Consider the following 27,167-nt stretch of genomic DNA (forward strand, 5'->3'; position numbering starts at 1 on the left):
TGTAATAGCTCATCTGAATTTAACATTTTTGGTTTAGATGGCACCTTCTGGTTGACATCTGTGATATTTTGGAATGTGTTCTTGAGAGCATCAAAAATTAAATGAACTCTCTGCTCTACTTGCTGAAAAAGATGTTACCACCATCCACAAGGCTGTTTCGGTTTATGCTACAATCTCACAGACTCAATGCTATCAGTCAATCACTGCCTTTATTAGTTCCTGGAAATAATTCCAAAACTTAAAAAAACAAAAATTTTTTTCATGACTCTTGGGTTAATTCAGTCTGTTTGATCATAACATCTATTCCTTTTCAGGTAGCACATTGAATTTAGTCAATCTGGACACATTGGTTATTCTGCTGTAAGAGCCACAAAGGGTGGGTGTGCATTTGTAGCATCCTAGAGATACCAGCCTAAGACATAACACTTGGAAGTATTATATTACAATCCCTAGGATCCAGTATATATGCTTCATCCGTGTAGTGGAATTACCAGTGAAACTGGGCAGTGTTCTTGTCTACCACATTGTGTTTCTTTAATTACCCACAGAAAGTGAATAAAAACAAGTATATAGTATATGAAACAGACAAATTATGTGTCAATAGAAAAAGATTACAAGCAACCTGAATAGTAAAAGTAACATTTGCTTGTTTCAGTAAATCAGTCTCTATCCTTTATTACTTAGTAATTATTTTTGTAAATTATTACTTAGTAATTTATTACATCTGACTCAGAAAAGCCTTGTCCTCTGATTTATAACAGAAGTTTTCTTTGCTAGTATCATATAATGTTTCTCTAATTTATCCATGTTACCTTTGCAGTTGTAAAGAGCGTCTGCATTTAACCTGTTTCAAATGTCATGTTGCAGACACTTTGTTCTGAAACAGGTCAATGGTTAAGTTCACAACCTCCTCTACCGGCCTAATGTGGATTTATAGAGAATACAGACTGATGGGCTATTTTAATACTTCATTCAGTCTAGTTAATAATATATATAGAACAGTAATATTTGGGTAATATTATAAACTATATAGTTAATTTATGTTAAAAACATTACCTTGTTTACATTTGGTTGTATATTAAAGTAATGAGAAATAATGAAACACAAGGAGAATTATTTTTTGTGATTGTGAATGTGTTTTCATTTCAATTTCTGAAACTCTAGGTCTGAATTTTCCATGCTGTCAGTGATGGGATGATGAAAAATATTTGATAGGTTGTGTGATATTGATACTGAACTGGTGCATTATATTATTTTATTTATTATTCACATTGTTTTTGAATCGTTATTCTTACGCGCCAGGCCAATTAGTCACTCTCCCTTTCACTATTCCATTAGGATTGACATATTTTCCCCCAATTCCAAGTGGAAGAAAAGTCAGCAACCATACTTACAAAGTGCCTGGTGTACAATACGCAAATAGAATCCCAATATTTGTACTTAATGTCTCCTTACCTTGCGTCTCACAACCTGAAATTTTAAATGTTCTAGTAAAGAGAGAAGCCATACACATGCCTTTTCTTATCACATAAATCTCATCTCATATTCAAGTAAATATAGCCCAACACTCATCCATGACACTTTCAGAGTTCAAGCATAATGACAGAGTCTTTCCTTTCTTAATGCATATGGTTATTTCCTAGCCCTTATGTACCCATAGTCTTATGATGAATCAGGATATTGTGACAAATGAGTTAAGAGGCAAAAGATTGCTTCTTTAGTTTCTTTCTCACTTTAGAGGGAAAAAAATCAATTTTCAATGCAGGTGGATAGAATTCTGCCATGATTTGCACGTGTCCCAAAAAAGGCATATTTCCTCATTTCAATATTTAGCAGAATACGATTCCCATTTTCCACCCCCCTTGGCATCAAGGTCCTAAAAAGATTAAAACTTCCCACAAGCAAACATTGTTTAAATGATCTTAATTATGTGGTCCTCCATGCTCAGTAGAAGTGACTAAGTCTTTATAACACTAGCATCGTCTCGAATGGAAGCACTGAAGTAAAGCTACAGGGCTGATCCTCGTCCTCACCCCTTGCTTTCTTGGCCCTCTCTTACATCGTCTCCATCATCCTGTCAAAATACAGTCTGCATTGCGTAACAGTTTGTTGTAAAGTCATTCCTGTTTTTTAACTGTTCTTTCTTAGCCTTACATTATATATGTTCTGGTTATAAGAAATAACAATCTGAAAGGCTTTGCAACATGCCATCCATGATTACAAAATATTTTCCCCAACCAAATCACAAACATGTAGTTTTACCGAAAGGCATTCTAATTTTCATGCTTTGTTGAGTATAAATACAAATTCAAGGCAGCCAGACTATCCATTTCCAAATAAGAATGTACACCTACACTCATTAAAAATCATCTGGAAATGTGTATTATTAGCAAATGAGTAAGAAATTTTCACTAGTATAAAATTCCATCTTTATATAAAAGCCACACTGGCCATTCAAGTATTTTGAGGTTTTCTTTTTTTTTCCCCTATAGTTTTATATTTGTACTAAAATGATGAATTTAGACTTGAAATTATATTAAAGGGGAATTAAAAGTCAGTTCTAACAAGAGGGCATTTTTAAAGTGTGCATGAGAAGAGCAAAGTGTTCATCTGCGGATCCACCAGCAACACCCTTTCCTCCTCCACTCTAAGGAAACAGCTCATGCTTACTAGGTTTTCAGAGAACAATTAACATTCCAATGGAGAAGTAACACAAGATTTCCTTCAGTTTGTGCCAGTTTGCAAGTTAAAGGTCAAAGGGCAAAGACATAGAACAGGACTCTTCAAGGAAAATTTTCACAGAAGACAATGTTTAAGTTGTTGTTAATGACAGCCAACAGATCAATAATCAAGTTCAAGGCAAGCTGTTCATTGTTTCAAAAGCTAATACCCTCAAAAGCTGGCTTTCACACAAAGCCAATGTCTGACTCCTGGGGTGCATTCGTCCTGACCATCTCTAATAAGTTCACAGCCCAGTGGCTGCAAAGCCTTTCACTGCAAGAAGCAGCTCCTAAAAACCAATAAAGAGGTCTGTCAGTTGCTGACTTTTCTCTAGGAAAAAAATATTGATCCAAACCTGCTTTGCAGGTCACATGAAAATGACAATACTGCTGTTAGGACAAATCACACTCAACAATGAAATGCTTTGGTGGTCTCTCGGCTCTGTAAGCGATCAAATGGATGGCTAAATGCCAGAAGCCACACTAACCCTTTGAGAACTATGGTATGACAGTAATAGCTCATACACTGGAAGACACCCACTCAGAGCCATCGTCGGAATTCATTTTCTTAAGATGGCAGTGCTAAATGCATGTACCACGGCGGACTGAATTTTCATGCAATGGATTTTAAAACAGAAATTCAATGTCTCCAACAACAACAACAACAACAACAACAACAACAACAAAAAGGACAGGCTGTTATCATCAGTTGTTCAAAGAAAATTTCACTCTTACAAGATATTTAATAAAATACCTTTTTATTTGCCAGAAAATTTTTGGCAAGTAACATCATTTCTGTTTGTTATAAATGCATTTATGTCGTCCTGTAAATCACTTAAAAAGTACATGGGGTTATGGGATATCTGTTTTAAAAACCTGGACTTCTTGGACCTGTGTCTGATTTCACCAGTGCCCAGTTCTGTAATTTCCCAGATTAGCAAGACTGAGGATCCTAAGACTCTGAAAGCTGGTTTGATAGTTCTCAAAGGGTTACACCAATGTATTGCTAGTGCCACATATCCTGATAAAGTAACTGCACTTTAAACCACTTTCAAGACACACTGCTTCCTGCTCCGCTTACGACGGGTATCCCTGACCGACCCAGGGAAGACCTGGGGCAATGGTCTCATGCGATCTGGGGAGGTCATCACAATGACGCAGGGGAAAGTGGCCAGAAGGGGTTTAGAAACACTTCAAAACAATTCAAAGGTCCTGCCTGAATACGGCTGTGAATATAAATGTGATGAAACATTCAGGACATAGCTGAGAACCAGCTGTATAAAACGAAAATTTGATGTGTTATTAAGGCTGTTACTATATTGCAGATATTTTGGCCCCTTGTTGGTTGGAAATGGCTGTGCCGACAGTCTGAAGTCCTACATGTGTATTCCAGGTCTCCCACCTGACAGAAGCGAAGCGTAGGAGGCCATCCATAGCCGTCAGAGAGCTATCTTCTTTGGAGACAAAGCTGTTTTGGGTCTTCACACTTTCCTGAAAGTTCAATTGTGGGTGTTTTGTTTAACCTCTTTTTTTTTTTTTTTTTTTAATTTTCTTTGCTTTAAAGCAAAAATTCGTGGGTTTTTCCATTTTGTTTTTTTCCCCTCAGAAATGGGCTCAGATTTCAGAAAAAAATAAAAAAAAAACATAGTGTTAGAAACCTTTAAGAAGAACCTTTTCTTCATTTTTCCTCTTCTTTAGTTAATCCTGACATTTACTGGGCATTGAGCGTGCAGAGGAAAGGCCTAGAACTGAATGACAAAGAAAGACAAAGGACTGAGGGACAGCAGACTGTGCATCATGGAAGCTTCCCACGAGTGCATTTCCACTCATGTGCAGGACCAGCGACCCTCTGGGTTTGAAAGGGCAGCCCCAAAACAGGCTGCCCCAAGCCTGCTCCTAGCAAGGAAACAGCATAACAGCTCTTGTCTTGAATCTCAAGTTACCACAAACTCCTGGAAAAGAAAGAAAGGGAAAGAAACCCCTACATCACACCCACTCTTGCATAGAGCGTTTACAGTACAGTATGTGGCGGGGCGTTCCTTTCCTCTTGAACTGGAACACAGTGTAAACCAAGACCAGGAGGCATAAGGCCAGGATGCAGGGGATGACGATGGCTATGGCTTTCACAGTGCTGGCTGTGTTGTCCAGTTTGATGACAATGTCTACATCGTCTGGTGGGCTGTGTCCTTCTTTGTCTCTGTCTGTTGGTCCATCACAGCCCATAAAATCCTTGAGGATGGATCTGGGATATCCAGGCTCTACCTTGAGTATCTGGTTGTTGAATTTCCAATACTCCTTTCCTTTGTAGAAATACGTAAAGCCTGGGAGGGGAGGAAACACACACACACATACATAGGAACCACTTATTTGTGAAAGTGTATATGTATCAAAATTTAAGGAAAGAGGCTACTTAAAAGATGTAATTTCAGGTCACTCAATTTTTGGAGGAAGAAAAACACTCTTTCCAGCTCAGCTGTCTGTTGTCATGGATCTGACTGTTGGGCTCCAGGAACTGTGCCCTCAAATGCCTAGGAAAAGCTCAGCCCAGAGAGGGAAATGTGATTTGCACACGGTTGTTGAAAGACTATGCTGGACACCTCTGCTCCTCTAGACTGTAAACAGAACTTTATCTTATCGCTTGCTTATAGGATTGCTGGCACAGAATTTATACATTAGTGTGAGAATATCAACTTATATTGAGAGATGCTGCAACGGAAGCCCTGTTTGCCCTCAGATGGCCACCGAGGAAACCCCACAATATGTAATAAGGTGGCTTCTCTGTGGAACCCCTCAAGGGAAACTTCTAATCATCTTAGTATCAGGAATTGTATCCTTCCCAAAAAACACGTTTGCTTTTCCCATTTGGAACAGAAATCATCACACGTCATAAATCATGACACTAGAGATGATTTCCTTTGTCTTCTAGGAATTTTAATAGGTAAACAGGAATTTTGCTGATTTTGTGCAGTTTTCATACTCAGCCCTGGCTCATGTCCTCACTCTTCAACTTTCTGGTTTACTCAGCTTATGGTAAATTTTTATCACCTAGTCATATTTTATAGAACTTCTAAAGCCACTATCAATTCTTTCACAGTAAAGGATTAATAACATAAATAAGTCTATAATTCTGTCTTAATATTTCCAACCAACATATATTCCTTGGGGGAGGAGTTGGTATATGGAAGGCTCAAATAGCCAGCAACACATACAGTTTATGTCCCACAACATTATGGATGCAGATAATAACTTTGCAACGTTATGACAATTAAACTACAAATAAGTGTGTTTTTCATAGGACTATTCTCTAACTTTATATCACTTTGGTTGGGTACAAATTCAGTTTTTTTCTTTCTGTCTATAGCTCCTTCATTCATGTCAAGTTTCTTTGTGATTTCATTTTAATTCTTGCTTTCAGATAAAATTCAAGAAACTAAGGAGAAAGGTGGTACTGTTATAATCACTTAAAAACTATATTTTGGGAGCTATCAAATTTTGAATAGTATGCCTACTTTTGAGATAATAATTATTAATTAGGTTTTCCCCCCTATATTAGTGACCCCTTATTATGAAAGAATCATGGTGTTAAAATCTTAGTAAATTGCATCTTTTAATCCTCATAAACACGCTGTCAGGTAGAATGAACTACCTGTACTTTTCAGGCAGGGATACTGAGGCTCAGAGATAAAACGACAAGCCCCAGTCCTGGTGAAGGCAGGATTTAAATTTTGGTCTAGCTTTAGAGCTTAGTGATTTTTCTAAGACTGGATCCTCTAAAGAGTTTCGTCTTTTAACAAATACTCCTTGGTTAAACATCACACCTTGTGAGTATCACTCCTGAAATCAACAACAACAAAAAACTCTGACATCTCTCTAAAGATTCCAGCCAGGATAGACCATCACTTCAGGTCACTTCATTCTGTTCAATCACATAAAAATCTGCTGTTGCTTTTAGTTCTGAAGGGCAGTTCTGCAATCAGAGCAACCTGCCAAGTGAAAACAGGTGTATGTAGATTCAAATTTTTCTGCAGGGAGCTGGTACTTGATCAGGCTAATGAAATCCAATGCAATTACTCAACAAGTTGGATGAAGAAATGTTGAGGACCTGCCAAATAACAGTGCATTAGATGATCATAGCTGAATAATGGCATTGATCTAGAATTAAACAGACCTTCAAAACAGGGGAACACACTTCTTATATTTATAAACCGGGAACCAACACCTGGAAGTGTCCTCATCTTTAATTTTTAGTCAAAGCTAATGACTATGAAGCTACTGGGTATCATATAAAAGTTCAGAAGCTTCCGTTTTCATATTTATCAGGTCTGCAGGCCAAATTTTATAGTAATACACTCCACATACAGAAGTACAATTGAAGTTTACTGAATACATTTGTCAGAGGTAAGACGTCTCACCAGCAGAAGTTAAGAGAATGAGAGTATTTGAAAAGAAGTAGCCTGGAATCTTGGTGATAAATCTGTCAAACTTTGATCCTGCAAATTCATCTTACTCAATAATTTAAGGTTTTTTTTTTGCCATTTATGAAATGTCAGTTGGTTGGAGAAACATTTGTGTACTTTTATTTTCTTTTATGAGTAGTTTTGATGTTACAACCTTGTAGTTGCTATGCTTACTGAGAGTTCTCATCTAAATTACCATTTTTTTTGAGACATTCTGATAAAGGAATCAGGGAGCTGGAATGTATTACTTGATTGTTTTTTTCTCTTGTAGTAGATTGGGAGTTTAATAAATGTGAATGAATACACTGACTCTAGTAGAAGTATTTGTTTGAATGGCAGTTGTAGATTTCAACAGCCAGCAAGAGTGGGTGTAGAGAATTAATACACCAACAGAATTGAGTCAAAACCATTTTAACGGGCTAGAAGTGGAGCTGTATGCAATCAGTAAAATAAAACGCAACAGTGTTAAAAGTAGAATCTTACATCAACCTTAAAACTGCATTTTCTAAGAAGAGAATAAAGAGTACCTAGGAGGTGGGACTTGACAACAACTAACGTAGAATCAGTTTGAAGGAAGGTGAATGCAGTGATTCTTTACTGTAATTTTACTATATGTTAAAAACGCGTGCCATTGCTTAAAATGCTACCAAAAGCAAGAAGAAATCATTTCACTAAATTTTGCATGGACCAAATATCAGTCAGATTATTATCATTATTTTCAGGGGCTAAAAAAAAAGAGAGGAAAATAAGAAAATTATTGAATTAAGAGGGTTACAAGTGAAAATTGGGAGGATGATGGCTTAGGAAGCTACATTCTGAGGAAGTCTAAGGTTTACCTAGAAGGACAAAATGAAAAATTTAGCCTTGCATGACAGATTGTCAGTTACCCTAATGATACAATGTAGGAAAAACTGTATCAATTCTTCCTCTTTGGAGGAGAGTGGAGAAGTGTGTATCAGAGCACATTCAGTGATGCAAGAATGTCCTAGTTTTAAACTTTAGATATGATATATAATATTACCACTTTTATGACATGAGTAAGTTTACCTAAATTAGCTGATGTTGGTTTCCTCACATATAAATAATAATAAATGAGGCAAAGAGGTATTTGTTTTGGACAATTAAATTAATGAATTTACAGAGCACAACTGACATATGGTAGGCACCAAGTATCCATATTTCCCTGGTCACAGCGGCAGAATTAGTGTCAACAGGTATTACAGGAAGGCATAGTCAACCTTAAAAATGGGGGAAAAAAATCCTTTAGGGAATTACTTTGAGTCTAAATACAAATAAAAATGTATTTACTTAATAATTTGAGCTTGGTCTCTTTTATAACAACCATAAGGGAAGAAGTTGTGCAAAATTTGAGTTCAAGGTAAGAAGCCATGAGCATGAGATCTGAATAGAGAATGAAAAGTGGAGAATGTGCTAGTTAGACTGAGACCTTCTGGACTGATTAATATTGCTATCCTATTGAGTAATATTGAAACCCTATTAAACAAAGGTTTCAAATACATAGATCTCCACCCCTTTAGCTCTTCAGGGAGTGAATGTTTAGAGTAGTGGAAAGGATAAAATTAATTTCAACAACTAATATTTATTGAATGTTTATTACTATGTACTTGTATCTTAAGAGTTTGCACTAGAGGGGATAATAGGCATACATGTTGATAGTAGTAATATGAGATTTTGAGTGTAAGGGACAGGGTACCAAAAAAAGAATGTTCAAGGATTCCTGAAAGATCAAAAGTGAGCTCAGTGTTGAAAGATATCAAAGAGGGGGGGTCAGACCAAGTTAAGGTGCAGAAGACATAGATATACTGAGGTTTCACCTGCAGTTTTTGTCATTAGTAAGCAATAATTCTTCCAATGTGCTTCATTTCTCTGCCAGGATTTTACAGGTATCCTTTGCTATATAAAAAGGAAATATTACATTCTGAATATAAGAAAACAATTTACACTAAACTAATATGATTTTCAGGTGGACAAGAATATGAAAAATCATGGGGCAAGATGCAGCAAGATGTTTTTATTATTTTCATATAATTATGAATTATTTCCAGAGAAACTGAATCAACTGTAGGTATTAGTGGCTTTGTGAATAGAAAAAGGGGAAATGAAACCAGTTAATATGCTAAAGAATTAAGATTATGTATATTTTTTCAGTCTTTTGAAATAATTGTTAGTTATTTTAAAAGTTATTTTTATTATAAAAGTTTATACTTCTTTTAGAATATTAATGGCAATAAAATAAAAACAACTATTATCAAATTTGCTAGACTTAATCACTAGTAAGATCTTGGCTTAATTTTCTTTGCACATAATTTTGTCTAGTGTGTGATAACTCTGAGTGAAGGCAATCTAAAACAGTGGTAGAAATTCTGTAAATGCTAGCTAGAGCTGGATTTATCTGGGCTGAAACAATCCCTTTTAGATTCACCTCAAGAAATCTCTCCCCACTGGTTGCTTCCTTAGAGACAGCTACAATTTTTAGGGTATGATTTCGGTTTTCTGCCTTCCATGTAATTTATCTTTCATATTTTTTTTCACTTCTTTGTCCCTTGCACCTGCATCTGCATAGTTGCTCAAGATTTTTTTCGTTATATTTTACTGCCTTCAGTGTGACTGCATTGTGATTTCCTTCGCTTTCTTATTGATTTCCTTTTTATTTCAAACAGATAGGTTTCATCTTAACTATCCTTTTCTGTGTATTTCTGCTTTTTGTCACATAGAGGCCATATCTTGGTCCTTTAATTCTCTGAACCAACAGAATAAACACAAAAATCTATAATTCTCAGCCAGTGCTATAATCAGGGCTTGAAGGTTCATTTTGATTTAATCTCTGCCTACAGTGTTTTACCTTGGGACACTATACAGAGAATGTCGTGTAACACGGCCTGTAACAGTGGTCAAATCACAGTTTGTGTTTGACTTTTCTGATTGGTATCATTCATATTGGGTCTCAGTTCCTTCAAGTTTGCACTCAGTGGAAAGTTTTCTTAAACTCCGGCATAATGCCGTTGGTTGGTCATTGTTTTCAGTGGTAGTGTTTATTTTTCATTTCCCCCTGTTTCTTCATTGAATCTTTTTGTTCTTTCCTCTCTCTAGATGCATTTAATTTTGCTCTTGTATGCGATGTATTTGTTCTTGTTGTATATATACAGACTTTTCATGCTATGGAGAACTGACATAATGTATTATTTTCTTGTGGCTCCTGTTAGAACTAATTTGAGAGGGTAAGTTTTGTCTCTGTATTTCAGTTTGATGCCACTTCCCTTTCCTCTGTTCTAGAATATTGTGTATACATTTTATTTTGAATTATGATTATTATGGTTTATTCCTACTTACTCATCCCTGAGTGAGGAGAGAGATGTTCAGACTTTACATCTGCCAGCAGATACAGGAGTATTGGTTATCCATTGTTGGGCTAACTTTCCACTCAGGATCTGGCTGAATTCTGAACCCTGAGGTGGAGAGCAAGGGAAGTGGGCAGGTCTTTGATCTGTTTCTTGTTACTAAGCAATCATACATCCGCTCCAGCCTGACTGTATTGAGCTGGGATCTTCCTTGTTTGCTGAAACTCAAGGCCAAAGGCATACATGAAAAATTGTAATTCTCAACATGCAGTATTACCAATGTCTTTGTGCCTCAGCCCACACTTACAACGTATCTTCTTAGTCACTAGCTCCTATCCCATGCATGTTTGTTATTATTATCTTTATAATAATTATCCTTATAGGAATTTTAATGGAAAACAGGTGAGGTTACTTCAAAGGTATTTACACCCTTGATTAAAAAAAAAAATTTCCTTTACCTTTACTTTTTTCTTATAAACTAAAATAGATTGAGGTTAAAAAGTATCTGGAGCAAATCTAGGAAGGAAAATTAAAATAAACATGACAGCCCTAGTATGGCAGCTTCTAATCACTTGGCATAGGGAGAAAGTAGAATAGATTGTTGAGATACTTAGTAGACTCATGACATACATCATGCATATGTTGCATACCATTTTCTTTGTGCACAAAGGCTCCCTGGGGAGATTCAGGGATACCTTTCCAGACTGTGATTGGTTTGGGATAGCCAGGGTCCATGGTTTTCATTTCTTCACTGTATCTCCAATACCTACAAAGGATAAATAAACAAAAACAACAACACACGCATAGGAAAGACAATTATGTAGATAAACTCTAACCGCTAACATTCATTAAATCCTTGCTGTAACGCTATCTGTTAATGATTTACAGAACTGATACAAATCATGCAAAGATGGTGGACACAAATAATGTATTCTGTTTCCTTTTCTGTATATGCTAAAAAAAAATGATGGGTAGGTTATTGTGTATTTAGCAAGTCTGCTAAAGTTAATTAAAAAATAATGCTAGCTAAGCATAGCTACAATTCAAAAGGGTGTTACCAATCTGTGTAGAAATCAGAGGTTGTCAGGATTTTTAAAAAATCTTACTTAGGCAGCCGGATCTTCTTTTGAAATAAGCATAATCTTGATTCATTTTTTCATTCATTTATTTAACAAATCTTTATTGAGTACCTCCTATGTTCCAAGCATTAATGTAGGGGCTGGAGATACAACCTTGAACAAAACAGACATGCCCTAGCTCTCACCAGTCTTACCTTTTAGGATATACAGGGGTTATGGGCAAAAAACAATTTATCAGTACATACACTTAGAGGTGCTAAGATCTATAAAGAAAACAAAGCAGAAAAAGGTATCCAGGACCATGGGTCAGCCATACAAAATCAGTGGTTAGAGAGGTCACCTGTGATAAAGTGACATTTGAGCAGAGGGAGGAAAGAAGTGAGGAGTGACATACGTAGTTTCAGAGAGAATAACATTCCAGGTAGAGAAACTCGTTACCGAAAGTTTCCGTGGCAGGTGCAAACTTAAGCATCCACAGTGAGGCCAGTGTGACTAGAGCTGCACTAGCAAAGGGCAGACAAGGGCAACGTGGGAGCTGAGACCCATGACTGGATAGACCCTCACACCATGGCAAAGCCTTCAGTTTTCCTCTAAGAGAGAAGTGAAGCCAATGCTGACTTTGCGCAGAGGACCTTCAAGACATGGCTTAGTTTTGAGAGGAACCCACTGCTGCTGTGAGTGAAATAGACAGAAGGGGGTAAAGCAGAAGCAGGGATGATAGCAGTTAGGATGGCATTTCAGTCATCCTCGGGCTGGAGTGTTCGCCATAGAGCTGATGATAATTCAAGGCACTGGGGTATTATTTTGAAGGAAAAGCCCGAAGAGCTTACTAATGGATTGAATGCAGGAAATGAGAGAATGAGGCTGAGCATAACTCAAGAATTTGGAGGCTGAACATCGGAAGAATAATGCTGCCATTCAGTGAGATAAGGAAGCAAGGAATGGTTAAGTTGGGGTGGTTTGAGGAATCATGAGTTTGGTTTTAGGTATGTTAAATTCAGATGCCTGCTAGACATCAAAGTGGAGTTGTTGACGAGGCTACTGGGGACCTCGTCGAGTGTGGACCTTAGGGCAGGTCTTGACTACAGTCCTTGGTGTATAGACAGATAAACAGATGAAAGCAAAACTTACTAAGAGTCAGAACTCTCAGAGCTTCATCCCTTCACAGGGCGGCCACTGGGCCACTTTCACAGAACCGCTAGCCAGCTGAGGAACGAACTGTGAACGTCCTTACTTTGGATCACTCACTATGGTTTGTATGTTCTAACAGTCAAACAAATGTAGGCCTGAATTCTCAAAAGGATGGACAAAACCGGAGTGACACCACTGGGAGTCCACAGTGATACTGCTTATTTTAAGGCAGGCATAATGCACTACGTATTGTATTATTTAATCACAACAAACCCATGAGAGGGTCATCACTGTCCCCCTTTGAGGGAGGAGAATTCTTGGAGGACAATGAATGATAGGTAGATTTATAACCAGTTCTGTCTGATTTCAAAAGTTGCTATTCTTTTCTCTACACATACCAAAAATGTTTGACAACCTTCCCCCTCCCCCACCCCACTAGACATCTCTTAACATCTGCCAAAAGTCGTGTTTCAGCAACACAGGTTTGTGAAGTAACACACAATGCATTATCTTGGGGTTAGGCGTTTGGCTCAAATCAGAAAAAGGAAAAAAAATTCTGGTCTTTTCTGACTATTTTCCTATTTCGGGTCTATGGAGAATGCTTTATCTACAGAGTTATGGGATCTTGTAAAGAAGGTTTTGCTATAGATTCCTAGAAACCTCACGAAAGTAACATCCAGAGTATTAGCACTTGCTCCATTCTCAGTGTTCATGTGGAAAGAAGAAAAAGATTGTTTCAGGATGCATCCCAATAAATAAGCCACAAGGCAGGTTTTATGCAGAAGGCAAACACCCGGCAGAGGTGCCCATCATAGGTTGTTGATACACAGAAGATGAGGGTAGATCTGATAAAGACACCAGGAGAAGCTGCATGCAGAAGCACTGAGCTGAAATAATGGAGCTCAGTATTTTTTGAAGAAGACAGGTAGGGAATGAACTGCTCTGCCAACACAAAAGTGCATTTTCTTTCACAGTTTTTCATGGAAACATCTGCTTTTAAGTTATTTTTGAATATTCCTTTATCACAGAACATTCTGTGACACACATATCCTGGTTAACAGGGTTGAGATTACACTCAAAATCTCCAGATCTCTTCTCCCAAGTAAATATTTCAGTGGGATTTATGATTGTCATATATGTTAACTGGTTCCTGCACTTGACCATGAAGAAAACCTCTCTCAGAGAAATCATCAGATACCTGATTTCATGGATGCTAAGATACATATTTTCTCACACTTTACATCTCTAACATTGGGGTGCAGTTTACAATCAATACTATGTCAAAGTTTACTGGGCAGGGTTTTTCTCTCAATGATAGATTAAATAATGATGCATTTTATGAAAAATGGCATTTTTAGATGGTATAAACCGTAACTTAAAGCTAGTTTTAAAATTCTATTAACTTAGGAATAATTTAAAATTCTGGGGACAATGGGATCCTACTCTGCATGTGATTCAAGGACAATAAGTTCATACTCAGAGCCAGGTTCGTTCTCTAAGGGGAGGTTATAACAAAATTCATGTAACAATACCTATTCTTTATGGAGTGTTTTGTAGCTGTAAAGTAAATTTATATACATACGTTATATTTAATCTTATTTCACTAAAATCCTTCAACAGTCCTTCATACTGCATATTATAATGTACTCTGTGATGATGTCCTAACAATGGATTCAGTACATTATGGTCACTCAGTTCAGTCAGTGACAAAGCATTGGGCATCATATTATTCAAAAGTAATGTCTTAGTCACATTTGCCCTTTTGAATGTTAGAGTTGAAACTCAAACTAAGGCTCTTTGTTCCCTAGTTGAGTAGTTTTCTACCACGTTACTGCCAGTACTTCCCTTGATAGAACATTCCAACATTAATCCCCCTGTCATTTGTACCCTCTCGGAACCCTCACTCAAATTCTTCATGTTCATTGTGTGAGTATAATTTTCCTTCATCCCTTGTTCTATTCATTCATAGATCCATTCACCTGCCAAACTTTTTGTGCACATATATGCCAGACACGTAAGATTCATTGAGATCACATTTCAAGAAAATATTAATGGAATGTGCATTTTATTATACTCTCTTACAGGAACATAATTTTGGTATGAATCTGTCAGAATAAAAGCAAATTTCCCCTCTCTATGCTAGCAGATAATGCAAACCTATAATTTGGGGTCATTTCACAATCTTCAAAAAGTTCAAAACAGGCTTGGACTCTCAGGATATCTGCTGTGTCAGCTTTGATACAAATCCAGTAACTTAAATGTGATTAGAATCATCTAACGATATTCAGCCATAATATTATTCAGTCCATTATATTATTAGATATAAACATTATATTCAGCTGCCTTATAAAAGATACTGAGGCTTTTCTTTATATAAATATAGGTTTGCACTTTAATTTCTAACATATTTGAACGTATTTCAACATGAACAAAAAAAGCTCACCCCACTGAGTTTTTGCCTCCGTGGTATTTCACGGGTTCATTGAGAAGTATATTAACATATTCAGATGGAACATTGTGCAAATAAACCATTGGGGAGTTCAAATTTAGATATTATAAAGAAAAAAATTGGAATTTTGTGTACAAGGGTCAGCAAATGATAAAGGTTATTATAACTCAATCTTACAGTTTTTTCTTCTGGTATATCAGTAATCTCTGCAGTAGAATTGACTTTAAATTGCTGATTCTTTGAGAAAACCATTGTAAATCAATGTTTTAAAATAAATTACGAATTGAAATGGGATTTACTCATCATTTTTTTAGACCTGGTCATGAGTCACATTCATAAGAGACAGAAGTTGCCCATGTGGTAGAATACAATGTTATCTTACATTCCTTCTGTGTGAACAAACAAGAGGTAAAGACAATTCTGGAATGACATATTCTACTGTTACTGGATACTGAACTCAAACTGAACAAAAAATGGCTCCAAGACGGAGTCCATGGGACCCAAGCATTTCTTCATCCTACTTTGTCTGTTTTACTCCCGAGTCAACACTACTTGCCTCTCTCTGTTAAGTTACCACAGAACAGAGTCACTTTTTCTCACATCTAGATAATCATACGAAATCTCCATTTTTGTACTCTGATAATTTTAAAAACATGTAAAAACTTCATAAACACACAACTTGAGCTACAGGAAATCAATGTATTTTTCGGATTGACTATTAGTGGAAATAATAATAAGACAAACCAAAATGGGGGACCTAAATTTTTGTCCTTTTTCTTTGAAAAGGTCTTAAAATTCTCAAAGGTTCAGCTTAGAATGAAGTATGACAAAAGAGTCTTGAATATACTTGTGAGAAGATGCTGAGAGATGATTTAGAAACATAGCATTTTAGAACTAAATGTTATGAAAATCAAAATGTATCCAAGCATCAAATTATAGCATATTAGGAAAAGGGCAAGTGGGAGGCTGGGGGACTGAGCTCCAGGCCGTATGTGGAAAAAGTCAAACTGGAAATTCTCATCTGAATTTACAGATCTGTTTAAAGAACCATCATTGCATCTACTCTTCTTCAGCTGTCTCTGCACTTGGGAGATTTCATGCAGGTCCCTGCTTTCAGTACAATTTATATGTTCAGTTACTTCTCAGATCTGTGCCTCCAACCAACCTTTCCACTAAGATGTGAACTCAATTGTCCAACTACCTATTTGATTTCTCCAGTTGGTGTGAAAACAGGTAACTCAATCTGGATATAAATATTTCAAACTTTTAATTCCCTTTCCTTAATATCTCTTCCCCTATTTGCCCTGTCTGCAGAAATGGCACCATCTAACTCAGTCATTTTTGGTGAAAACCTAGAAGTGTCTGATTTGCTTTTTCTCACCCCTAAAATTCAAGCCACTAAGAAAACTCGTTATGATCATATTTGAAATGTACACCATGCCGACCCCCTTTGCTCTGTCTCCACTGCTACCATCGTGTCCCCTTGTACTGGAGGACACCCCCCAATTTATCTCCTTGCTTCCAGTTTTGAAGCCCATTCTTCACGCAGATGCCCAAATGATGTTCGTGAGCACACAGCAGAACATGCATTCCCCACTGAAAAACCTCCAACGCCTTTCCATGGTACTCAGAATCCAGTCTTTGCCATGGTGTGCAGGGCCCCATAATCTGGTCCCTGCTTACCTGTGTGACTTCCTCGGCCACTCACTATGCTCAAGCCACCATGTTTTTTTCTGATTTGAGCATTCCAACATTACTGCTTTTCTGCTGCTGTTGCACGTGCCTATGAGGCACCGTTTTGAATAGTTTCATGTGGCTGAAACCTCTCCCCACTCAAGTCCCTGCATAAGTGTCCCTTTCACAACTTAGGCCTTTCTTGACTTCCACACTGCTTTCCCAACCGCTCCTTACCACCCATGAACCTCTGTCACAATGTCACCTATTTTATGTCTTTGGAGCATTCCTCAATGTCAAAATGTCAGGGTCATTTATCTCTTCTCTGTTTACTACTATCTCCCCTGACAGAACCTAAGAACCACGGGAGCTGAAGCCTTGTGGCTGTTTCTACTGCTATATCTATCACCTGGCACCTGTCACACAATGTGTGTCCAAACTATTTTTTAAATAAATGAGTGAGGGCTAGGGCAAGACCAGTAGAGGAATCTTAAGGAAGCAGGAGTTAGAGCTGTTGAGAAGGGAATGGGCTGTCTCATATTTACACTGTCGCCACAGGGAGTCAGATACAGAAGGATGAACACCTCTGGGGTGTAACTGAGGCTGCCTAGAATTTGGTAGGAAGTGAATAAGATGCAGGGCTGACATATGGCAGCACTTAAACTGAATCTAATTTAAAGATGTGCTTTGTTTGTCTAGCAAATTATATATATATGTTTTTGATATTTACTGTTTTTCTAGAGTATTCGCACTTTCCAGCTCCTCACAGTACCCATCACTCCTATGGCCATAAATACTACTGCTGTACACAGCACTATCCACATTATTTGACCTGACACCTTAAGGCAATTTGGTGTTTTTATACCTAGAATAGATTATCTCTAAGATCCTTTTCTGACCAGAGCCTTTGAGACATAGAAACCTGTTAATACATTTTTTAGGCAGAAAAATGACAGTGGAATAAGAGGAAGAAATAAGTAAGGATTAATAATTTTCAATATGTTTTCTTTCAAAAATATACATGGAAGATATATGCAATGTTAAAACTGATAAGTATTGTAAATATATAATGCCTCTAATGAAGAAAGACTCACTGAATTCTTACACAAAAGTGACAATCAAATTGTTGTTTATCTGTTTGGGTTAGACAGTTTAATGTCTTTTCCACCTACTTTTAATCTAGAATGAATGTATTGATAAATGTTGTGACTTTGGAATTATGTAAGTATGCAAATATGAAGTAATCTGTTTACAAACATCTATGACTCACGAATTCTTACATAAGATCACAAACGTGGAAATTAATTGGGACCCTGCTTTATATATTTTTAAAACCTGTAAGACTAATTATTTAAGGAGAACTTAGAAGCAGAATATTTCTATATATGTGTTATATTTTGCATGCAGCTTCTCAAGTAGGAAATAAATGAACTAAAACTCCTTTTCTCATTTACTATAGTCTTTATTCTGTTATAAATTTGGTATCTATCCTTCATTGATTTCACTGATTTGAGGCAGCCCACGTTTAATTTCTAAACTTCAGTTCTTTCAAGAAGTGCTAAGTTTTTAGAATGGAAACATTTTTAAAAAGTATGACTATCTGATAATAAAATGGCAGTTTTTCTGATCGTCTATGAAACCCTCATTAAAACGGTCACATGAAAAGCTTTCATGTTCTGTCCTGTAGAAGTTAACATATTCAGTGTGTCTTCTCAGCCTTTTGATTCTACCCCTTTCTGGGAAAAAACAAACAAACAAACAGAAAAACCAAAACAAACAAAAGAAAATAAAACTAAAAACAAACAGCCTACACAACGTTGTATCGAACCTAGTCCCGAAAGAGTACTTTCAAGCAATTAAAACCAGCTGAGGAATTAACTCTAACAACCTCGAGGGTTGTTATTTTAAAGAATATAAGTCCACAGATTTATTTTTATTAGTGGTCACCATGCTGTGGCAGTCACCACCTTCCTTCTTTCCTTTCCATACTCTACTATGCTTTCATCTTGCTGAGAGTCGTATACTTTTTTGTGGTAAGTAGTGTCTTCTTCTCTAATAAAACTTTTGTTGGATGAATCTTTTTTATTTTGTGATTTAGTAAGAAATGTTTAGCAAAACTTTAGTTTCATGGTAGTGAATTAAAATCTATGCACATTTTGCCATAGAAATATATACAAATCTGATGTGTAGAAAGTTAATAACAGAATAAATGCAAAAGTATACATTTGTATCCATGGAGGCAAATTATAGGATCTTTTTGTTCATAGGTAAAGTTCAACATTTGAAATCATCTGCTAAGTGCAAAATACACAAGGATTATATTCTTACTTTTCTCCTGAAGCTTGAGACATTTTATAGGATTATGTTATGCTAAGATTTTATGGCAAACTCAATACTAGTTTGCTGGTCATTAAAGCCTGTTGTTTATATGTGTGTGCGTGTGGGTGTGTGCTGTAAATTTACTTGTAAAATGGCATAAAGTTCTTTGACATACCAGTGACAGTTACTTATAGGTGTCACATTTTGACCCGGCTAGTAATAGTATAATTAAAATTTAATTTTTCTTTTTTATTACTTTTTTAACCTAATATTAATTTAAATGAATAAAAATGTAGCCTTCAACATTATATTTTATATGTAATATCTGTCAAAAAGTGGGCAAGGGTAGAACTATGTACACCTAGTGATCACTGTAAAGTCGTAAGACTAACAATTCACTTAAGCTTTACAAACTCTGGTAGGAATGCCATAAAAGGAAAAGAAATGAGAGAAAATAGCGAAGGATATTATACTTTCAGCCAAAAGTATTTAGCCCAGCGATGGCCAGTTAGTTCACAGCACCTATCTGCCAGTACCTAAGTAAATAGTGTCCTGAAAAATAGAACTCATGACTAAACTGAAGATATTTGAAAATATTCAAAATTAACTGTGTGCAGACTGCAAAATTTTAACTTAAAATATAAAAGCAAGAAAAAAAAAATCCTGTGTTAAAAAGTAAGTTAAATTACAAGGAAATGTATTGTAATGATAAATATACACTGCTACATAGTTTTATAGGCATGTTAAGATTACGAAGAAGAGAAAGAATATATACTACATATATACATTCATAAGAAAGTCATATTATTTGGGTATATTAGAGAGAGATTTATCTTGAATATTATTCTAAAATATGTTTAGAAATAGTTTCAATTCTATTAATTCTTGTGTTTATATACACACAGTCAGATTCTTCCATCAAATGTACATGCCTATGATAGACTAGAAATATTGACTTCTCTAAACATTAGTTAACTGTTTTCCTCATGTGAAGTGTGTACTGACCTGTCCCCCTTGAAGAAATAGGTTTTCCCAACGTCCTCCCACCAAATGGCTGAATCAATACCATGCGGGGGAATTCCGCTTCCAAGAGAAATCAAGTCATGAGGGTAACCAGGCTGAAGAGTCGTGTCCTTGAACACCCAATATTTGTTACCTGTATGAAATAAGTGCAAATGCAGAATACACTAATTTAATGTCAGAAATAAGAATATATCTTCTCACATAATGCAGTTAAAATTCTTTAACATGAAATCCATGAAATAACTCAGTTAGTGGTCACATCTGGAATACTGACGTTACTTCTGAAACACCGATGCTACTTTCAAAAGTGGTTATAACGAAAACCTATTTAATAATCTAGTCAAAGTTTGTGAATTAATTTAAGAAATTAAAAAAAAAAAAAGATCTACAACTTGCCATATGGAAACAGTTCTGAATCAGGGATCAAGGATTCTTCCTCTAGGAATTAGACACCTGACTTTGTTCAAGGCTACATCATTCCTGTGTTTTGTGCATTCCGTATACCCTCAGATTCTGTACTGGATACAATTGCTGCTCTGGTAAAACACTGCCTCTAGACAGACCCTTTCTTTCTATTATATAAACATTAACAAGTCCCCTCTAGTCTTATAAAGTCATCTTCCTTTGACCTGATGACCGCTTTCAGCTGTATCCTTCTCTTTAAGAGTGGCAAGTAAAGGGAGCAAAAATTTAACCCTAACCTTGTTGGGAACTGCCAGAGTATGGCCATATTAAAAAGAAGATAAACTTCAGTCAGATTTTTGTTGCTCTGAAATTATCTACAGACAACACACTTCCTCATGCCCTACACCCTTGGTGGACCACGTGGACCACTCCCCTCTCTGGTACGCCTCTCAAGTCATCTGCAACCATTCCTCATTCCACTGAAAGTTGATTTAATACCTATTGTCTACTGAAAACTTTTGTCCTGGAGTCACCAATGCCTACAATTTTTCCACCCTTATCTACTGACACAGTTGACCACTTAAAGTACGTTTCTCCCTGAGCTGCTAGAAAACCATCTACTTGCGGTTCTTTTTCTTTCTTCCTTCCTTCCTTCCTTCCTTCCTTCCTTCCTTCCTTCCTTCCTTCCTTCCTTTCTTTCTCTCTCTCTTTCTCTCTCTCTCTCTTTCCTTTCTTTCTTTCACTGCTCCTCTCTGGGCTTCATTTATTTCACTCAGTTGACATTCCCAGGGCTCTGTTCTCTGCCTTCTTCTCTTCTTATTCTAAACAGGGGAGGGGCAGAGTGGAACCACAAACTCAAATACTTAAAAGGGCCAGGCTAGAGAAGGCAGGACTGGAATGGCAGGGGTATTATTCAAACATTGAGAGACATCCACAAAAGTCAGTAAATATGCCTTCAAGGCCTATTTGTGTCCCCACCCCTCTGCCCTGGCCAAGTCTTCTTCCCCTGGTTCCTCTGGATCTTTCTATGATCAGGCAACTTCTTAAATCACTCCCTCCTCTTGGGGTTAATATCTGACAGAGTAGAACAGTTAGTATCTTATTAATATCTGACAAAAATATCCTATGTCCTTTCTAATAGATGTAAGTTCCTTGTTGTTACAATTTTTCAATACCACCCCTAGGTGAGGACTATGGTAAAGTGTAGCATTCACATTACATCAAAAGGAATTTTAAAAAATAAAATAAAATAAAACCACATATTGGCCTGAGAGAACCTAACACAAACAAACCAAAAAAAAAAAAAAAAAAAAAAAACAAACAAAAAACCAAAAAACCAAACTTCAAGCTAGATTTGGTTAGGAGTTTCCAGTTTGTAACTAGGAGTTATCGAATCATTCTAAGGGCTTCTTACTACCAGTTGCTATCATTTTAATATAAAACAATGTTTACTGAGTACCTTCAGTGTCCCAAGTGTCATGTTGGGTACAAAGAACACTAAAGACAGACCTGATCACTACCCTGATCACCCTACATTCAAGTGAATCAGCAGATGAAAACCAAGAACACAAAAACATCATTGTAGTAATTGGAAAACTAATGAATTCTATGAAGGAAACACATCAGGGGTTGAGAACAAGAAAACATAAGGGGAACTTACTTCAGGTAGGGAGATCAGGAAAGCCTCTCTGAAGAAATACCACTTCAGCCAACATTTAAAGAAAGAGAAGATGATATCTATGCAAAAAAAAAAAAATGTTGGGAGGAACAGCCCAAGAAAAGAAGAGTTTTGTATGAACAAAAAATTGAAGGGAGATCCAGGGAGTGTGAGAAGCAAGAAGGGAGTAGCACTGGAAACCTACACGCTGGGCCTGGATCGCAGTTTGAGGCGCTGGGAAGCCACCAAAGAGGTTCAATTAGTGGAATTTATGAGTGGGATGTGCGGAGGGATATGATCTCTTTCATATTTTCAAAAGATGGTATTTGGCCTTTCGTGGAAAACGGATCATACAGAGAATAATGAAAATGAGATCTACCAAGGGTCTTTTGCTAAAATTAATTAGTTATTGGAGTCATTCATCAACAACATACTTTGTACACATTACACACTGCTTTATGCACTGGAGATATGAGAGTGAACAGAAGGCAAAATCTGCACTCATGGAGCTTAGATCACAGTGAATGGGTGTGGGGAAACTGCCCTTAAACAAGCAAATGAATAAAGATATTTTCAGAGAGAAAAGTGTACAAAAATACAAAAGAATATATTAATATAACAGTGATGGGGTGGCTGGATCCCTTTATTCAGATAGCAGTGCAAATTGTGTATTCAATGTGAATTGTGACTCATGTAACACCAAAGAGTCAAACCAGTGAAGATGGTTTTAGGCGGAGGAAATGCCGAGACCAAATGCTCCAATGGAAAGAACCTCATTAGCTAGAACATCATGTTGCAGGAGAGTGTAGTAAGGATAGAGGTGACATGGCCTTTGTCACAATTTGAATTTTATTCTAAGTGAAATAGGAAACCACTGAATAATTCAATGAAAAAGTTTTTATTAGTTGTCTGAATAAGATGGCAGCAATAGAGATGGAAAGGAATCGTGACATATGTTGGAGATGGAATATAATAAGGAAAAGATTGTATCAAGAAAAATCCTGAAGTTCTGACTTTTGTTAAGTGAGAGACTTTATAGTGTTATACAAACAGACAAAGACGACATGGGTGGGTGGGCTGTTGGGGGTTCAAATCAAAATCTGAGAGGTCATTTAGATATCTAAGAAGTCAAGTAGGTAACAGGATGTGTATTTGAAGATATTAAGTCTTTTAAGTCACAAGCATAAATATGTCATTTACTAATTCAAGATTTCATGAGACAATCCAGAGAGAATGAAGAGTAACCAGGACTGGGTTTCTAGAAACATGTGACCCACTCCCCACCCCCTCATCTCAAAGAGATCACATAAGGGAAGAGGAAAGAAAAGGCAAATGGGAAGGAGGTAGAGAAGGCAAGGGAGAAACACAAAGTAAAAGAAAACCCAAGAAGCCAAAAAGGGAGTGGTCCTAAATGACTACCTCTAGTCCAAATATCTCTTGAAAACCAAAAATGATGTATGGTTACCTGCTGGGATTTTCTACAAAGTTGACCCACAGGTTCAAATTTGAACTCATCAAAGGACCTTCTTGTTTTCTCTATTTGGATGGATGGCATGCTAGCTACTCAGTGGCTCACATCGGAAACCTCCCTCTTTGTTTTTCCTATTTAATGAGTCCTTACATTCAGCTGGTTTGATTTCGTTAACTCTTCCTTGAACCTGTCTCCTGCAGATCATTCTTTTTGCCGCTGGTTCTAGGTATTCTTTCCCATCGTCCTTTCCAAAGTTAGCTGCCTGTTGTCCACAAGTTCTAACGTAGGTCCCACTGCTCTCCTTAGCCTCCTTCAGTATTACCACTCCACACCCAGAGCCAGTCAAAATTCTGCAGGGTGAAAGAGACGAGCAGAGCCATCCATGTCTCTTTCTTGCCAATGCGACTCAAGGAATATTAAGAGACTTTTCTCAGCAGGGGAAATTGACTACTCATTAGGGGGCCTGCGAAGTCGTGACGTCCATTGGTAAGGAGACATTACGAGGAAGCAGAAGTTGAGTCATCAGAGAGGTGGATTGAAAGAGAAAACAGAGTAGGGCAGATGCAAAGAGGAAACAGACAGGAGAGACACAAGGAGACCTGTTGGAGAGATGGCAGGTGTAGCCAGTTCCTGAGCTGAGTTCCTGTCACATTCATTCCTAAGCTCGATTAACCTGGTTGGGTTTCTTTTTCTTTTTTTTACTGAGTAATACTGTTCAATATAATTTTTGACCATCTAAATATCACACAGATATTAGATCTATAAGCCCAAGTCTACTGGCCAAAGCCCTGGCTTTTAGCCACTGTACTGTGCAGCCTTCCAGCCACGTGCCTCCACAGCAACCCTTTTATTTTATAGCTTCCTTGCCTCCAGTCTGTCTCTCTTATCTATCTTCCACAGGGTAATTAAAGAGATCTCCCTGAAATGTACACCTGATTTTTATCTCTTTTGTTTACAGTTTTCAGTGGTTTCCCATTGCATTTGGGATAATACCCAAACCTACCTAAGGTAAGTCATTTTCAGGTTCTTTTCAATATGAGGCTCTTATTTTATCCATATTCTGTTTCATTCTTTTTTCTTTTTCTTAAAACCTGGTATGATTCTTTCAAAACTTAGCATGGCATCACTTCTCTGGAAAGCAGTTTCTATCTCAGTAAGAGGGGCCTCTTATTTTGCCAGAATTCTCAGTCTTCAAAGTTATCATCTCACTCAGCACCCTGAACTTCATGAATCACAAGCCTGCCACCCACTCAAGGCTGTGAACAGCCAGAGGGCAAACATATCTGATACCATTTACCTGTGGCACCTTGCATATGATGCCTGGAAAGTAGCAGGTGCTTAATAAATGGTTACTGATTCAAAGAACCATGTTTACTATTAGACAGATAATCAAATAAAAAATCCGAAATCTAACATAAAGGGACAATAAAGACTACATTTATAATATTGTGTCTTGAATCTTGCTGAAAGAAAAGTTAATGTTATAATTATCAGCAAGTCTGAGAATATTTAAAGGCATGCCCCAGTATTGTGTTGGAGGGCCATTAAAATGATTATATTTAACTGTGTGTTGGAAAATGCTATTGTGAAAATACACACCTATCCTGAGCCATTATTAAATGTGAATACTTTTTGAAGAAGAAAAACCCCACAATTCGAAGTCCCAGGTCACTTCCTTGCCAGGGTTAGTGAGATGGAAAGTCCAGAGAGCTGTTTTCCAGCTTGCTCTATATTTCAGTCATATCTCTGTGGCATTTAAAATAGAAAGCCTTACAACAATAGGAGAAAGAGTGAGAAAGTCTTGTCCTGTTAGCTGATACCGCAATCCTTACTGCGTTCATTCCTTTCATCACAGCTTTAATTAGGAAAGGGTGTACAGTTTCAATGCCTCTGACGCTAGCTGTGTAGACTAAACTTCACCAGCTCAGCGCGGTTGGCTGTCTTTCCTTTCCAGCAGAAGCATTCTACTCTGCCTTAGAAGGCTTCCATTTGTAGTTCCTATACCCTATTCTTTCCATGAAAATTTCTTCGCTCTCTTTCCAGGCCTTTTAGTGATACTGCCAGGTTCGTGGACACCCTGGACGTCCTGGTGCATGTAACATGAGACAGTGTTCATAGAAACTTAGGTTATGTGCTGTCCAGGGTGTCTCAGGAGAGGATAATGTGTGAAAAAAAAATTTACATTTCTTCCAAGAAATTAGTGTTATTATATAAAAGCTGTTTTGGCAGAGGAAAGGGGGTTGTCAAGCGTTATGGAAATATTTCCCAATATTGCTGGTCAAATGTTTTCCATCAGTAAAAGGAAGGAACAATAAGCCCTTCACTGTTAATGATCAAGGCCTTTGTATACAGGATCTCAATTAGGTTTTTTTTTTTTATTCTATTAGGAGCAAATATCAGGGAATTTTTTTAATGCATTTATATTCCCCTTAAAAAACAAAGCAAAAGAGACTTATCAGTAAACATTTGCTGTAAGTTGGCATGATGAGATCCTAGCAGTTACGTATAGAAAAAGTTAAAAAAACAAACCACCTTGCTTGCTGAGTATTTGTGGCACAGAATTCAAGAAAATAACGCAACAATGATTATGAGTTACACGTTTAATTCTCCAAGTGCCTATTAAGGGAATACAATTGCACAATCCCTTTTGTATCTTAATGAGGCAAGATTTTCACATGACAAAGTTGAAACAATTTCGTTTCTATTTTTTTAGAATTTGAGTAAGTATGTGAGATTCATATTTAACTATTTTTTATAGGAGAAGGAGATTTTTAACTACCTTACCATCAGACAGTCTGGTTCTCTAGGAAAATATTGCCTCTTTGGCAGAAGGAGAGCACTTACTGGATTTCATATGGGGTTGATTTCTGGAGCAAGTGGAAAAAACTGGTCCTTACTGACATTGTACTTGGCAGAATGCGGGGGAAAATAATCAACAAGTCTGAGTTAAAGACAGAAAAGCTTTATAAATAAAATGAATAACCTCGAAGAATGTTTGGAGTTGGAGGCGGCTTTATAGATCATCTATTCCAATCATTTTTCAAGGATTGATTCAGCCAGCCAGCCAGCCATTCAATGTCTGTTTGCTAAGGGTCTGTTATAGCCAGTCACTGAACTAGGAGCAGCAGATACAAAAATCAGGGAAACACTGGGTTTTTGCTCTTGTGGAGCTGAGGGACCAGCACAGGAAATACGCTAAGTAAATAAACCCATGAAGAGTTTTTAAATTACAAGCTTATTCCTACAAGAAAAAGTATAGTGTCTAATGACTTAATTTTTTTTTTTTTAATCTAGAGGACAGTGCCTTAAAACTACCACATACTTCCCTAACACCCTTGAACCCAGCCACTGTTACAGATAGGAGCACATTTGATTTTACTGTACCCTGGATCAAAAAAATGGTTGAGAATCCAGCCTAACACA

At 37.0% G+C, this 27,167-nt stretch overlaps 1 protein-coding gene across 2 annotated transcripts in view; it reads right to left on the reverse strand.

The window, feature by feature from the left end:
* Nucleotides 1–3,461: 3,461 nt before the first annotated feature.
* MMP16 (matrix metallopeptidase 16) overlaps nt 3,462–27,167 on the reverse strand; it is a 274,903-nt gene continuing 251,197 nt past the window's right edge. For both annotated transcript variants that reach the window (XM_010980548.3, XM_064480923.1), the window contains exons 8-10: nt 20,194–20,344; nt 11,187–11,302; nt 3,462–5,041 (exon numbers count right to left, since the gene is read on the reverse strand). In XM_010980548.3, the coding sequence (XP_010978850.1) occupies nt 4,707–5,041; nt 11,187–11,302; nt 20,194–20,344 (602 nt within the window). In that variant the 3' untranslated portion in view covers nt 3,462–4,706. The remainder of the gene's footprint in view (nt 5,042–11,186; nt 11,303–20,193; nt 20,345–27,167) is intronic.

Source organism: Camelus dromedarius, chromosome 30 (genome assembly GCF_036321535.1).
Source record: "Camelus dromedarius isolate mCamDro1 chromosome 30, mCamDro1.pat, whole genome shotgun sequence".
Classification (NCBI taxonomy): Eukaryota; Metazoa; Chordata; class Mammalia; order Artiodactyla; family Camelidae; genus Camelus; species Camelus dromedarius.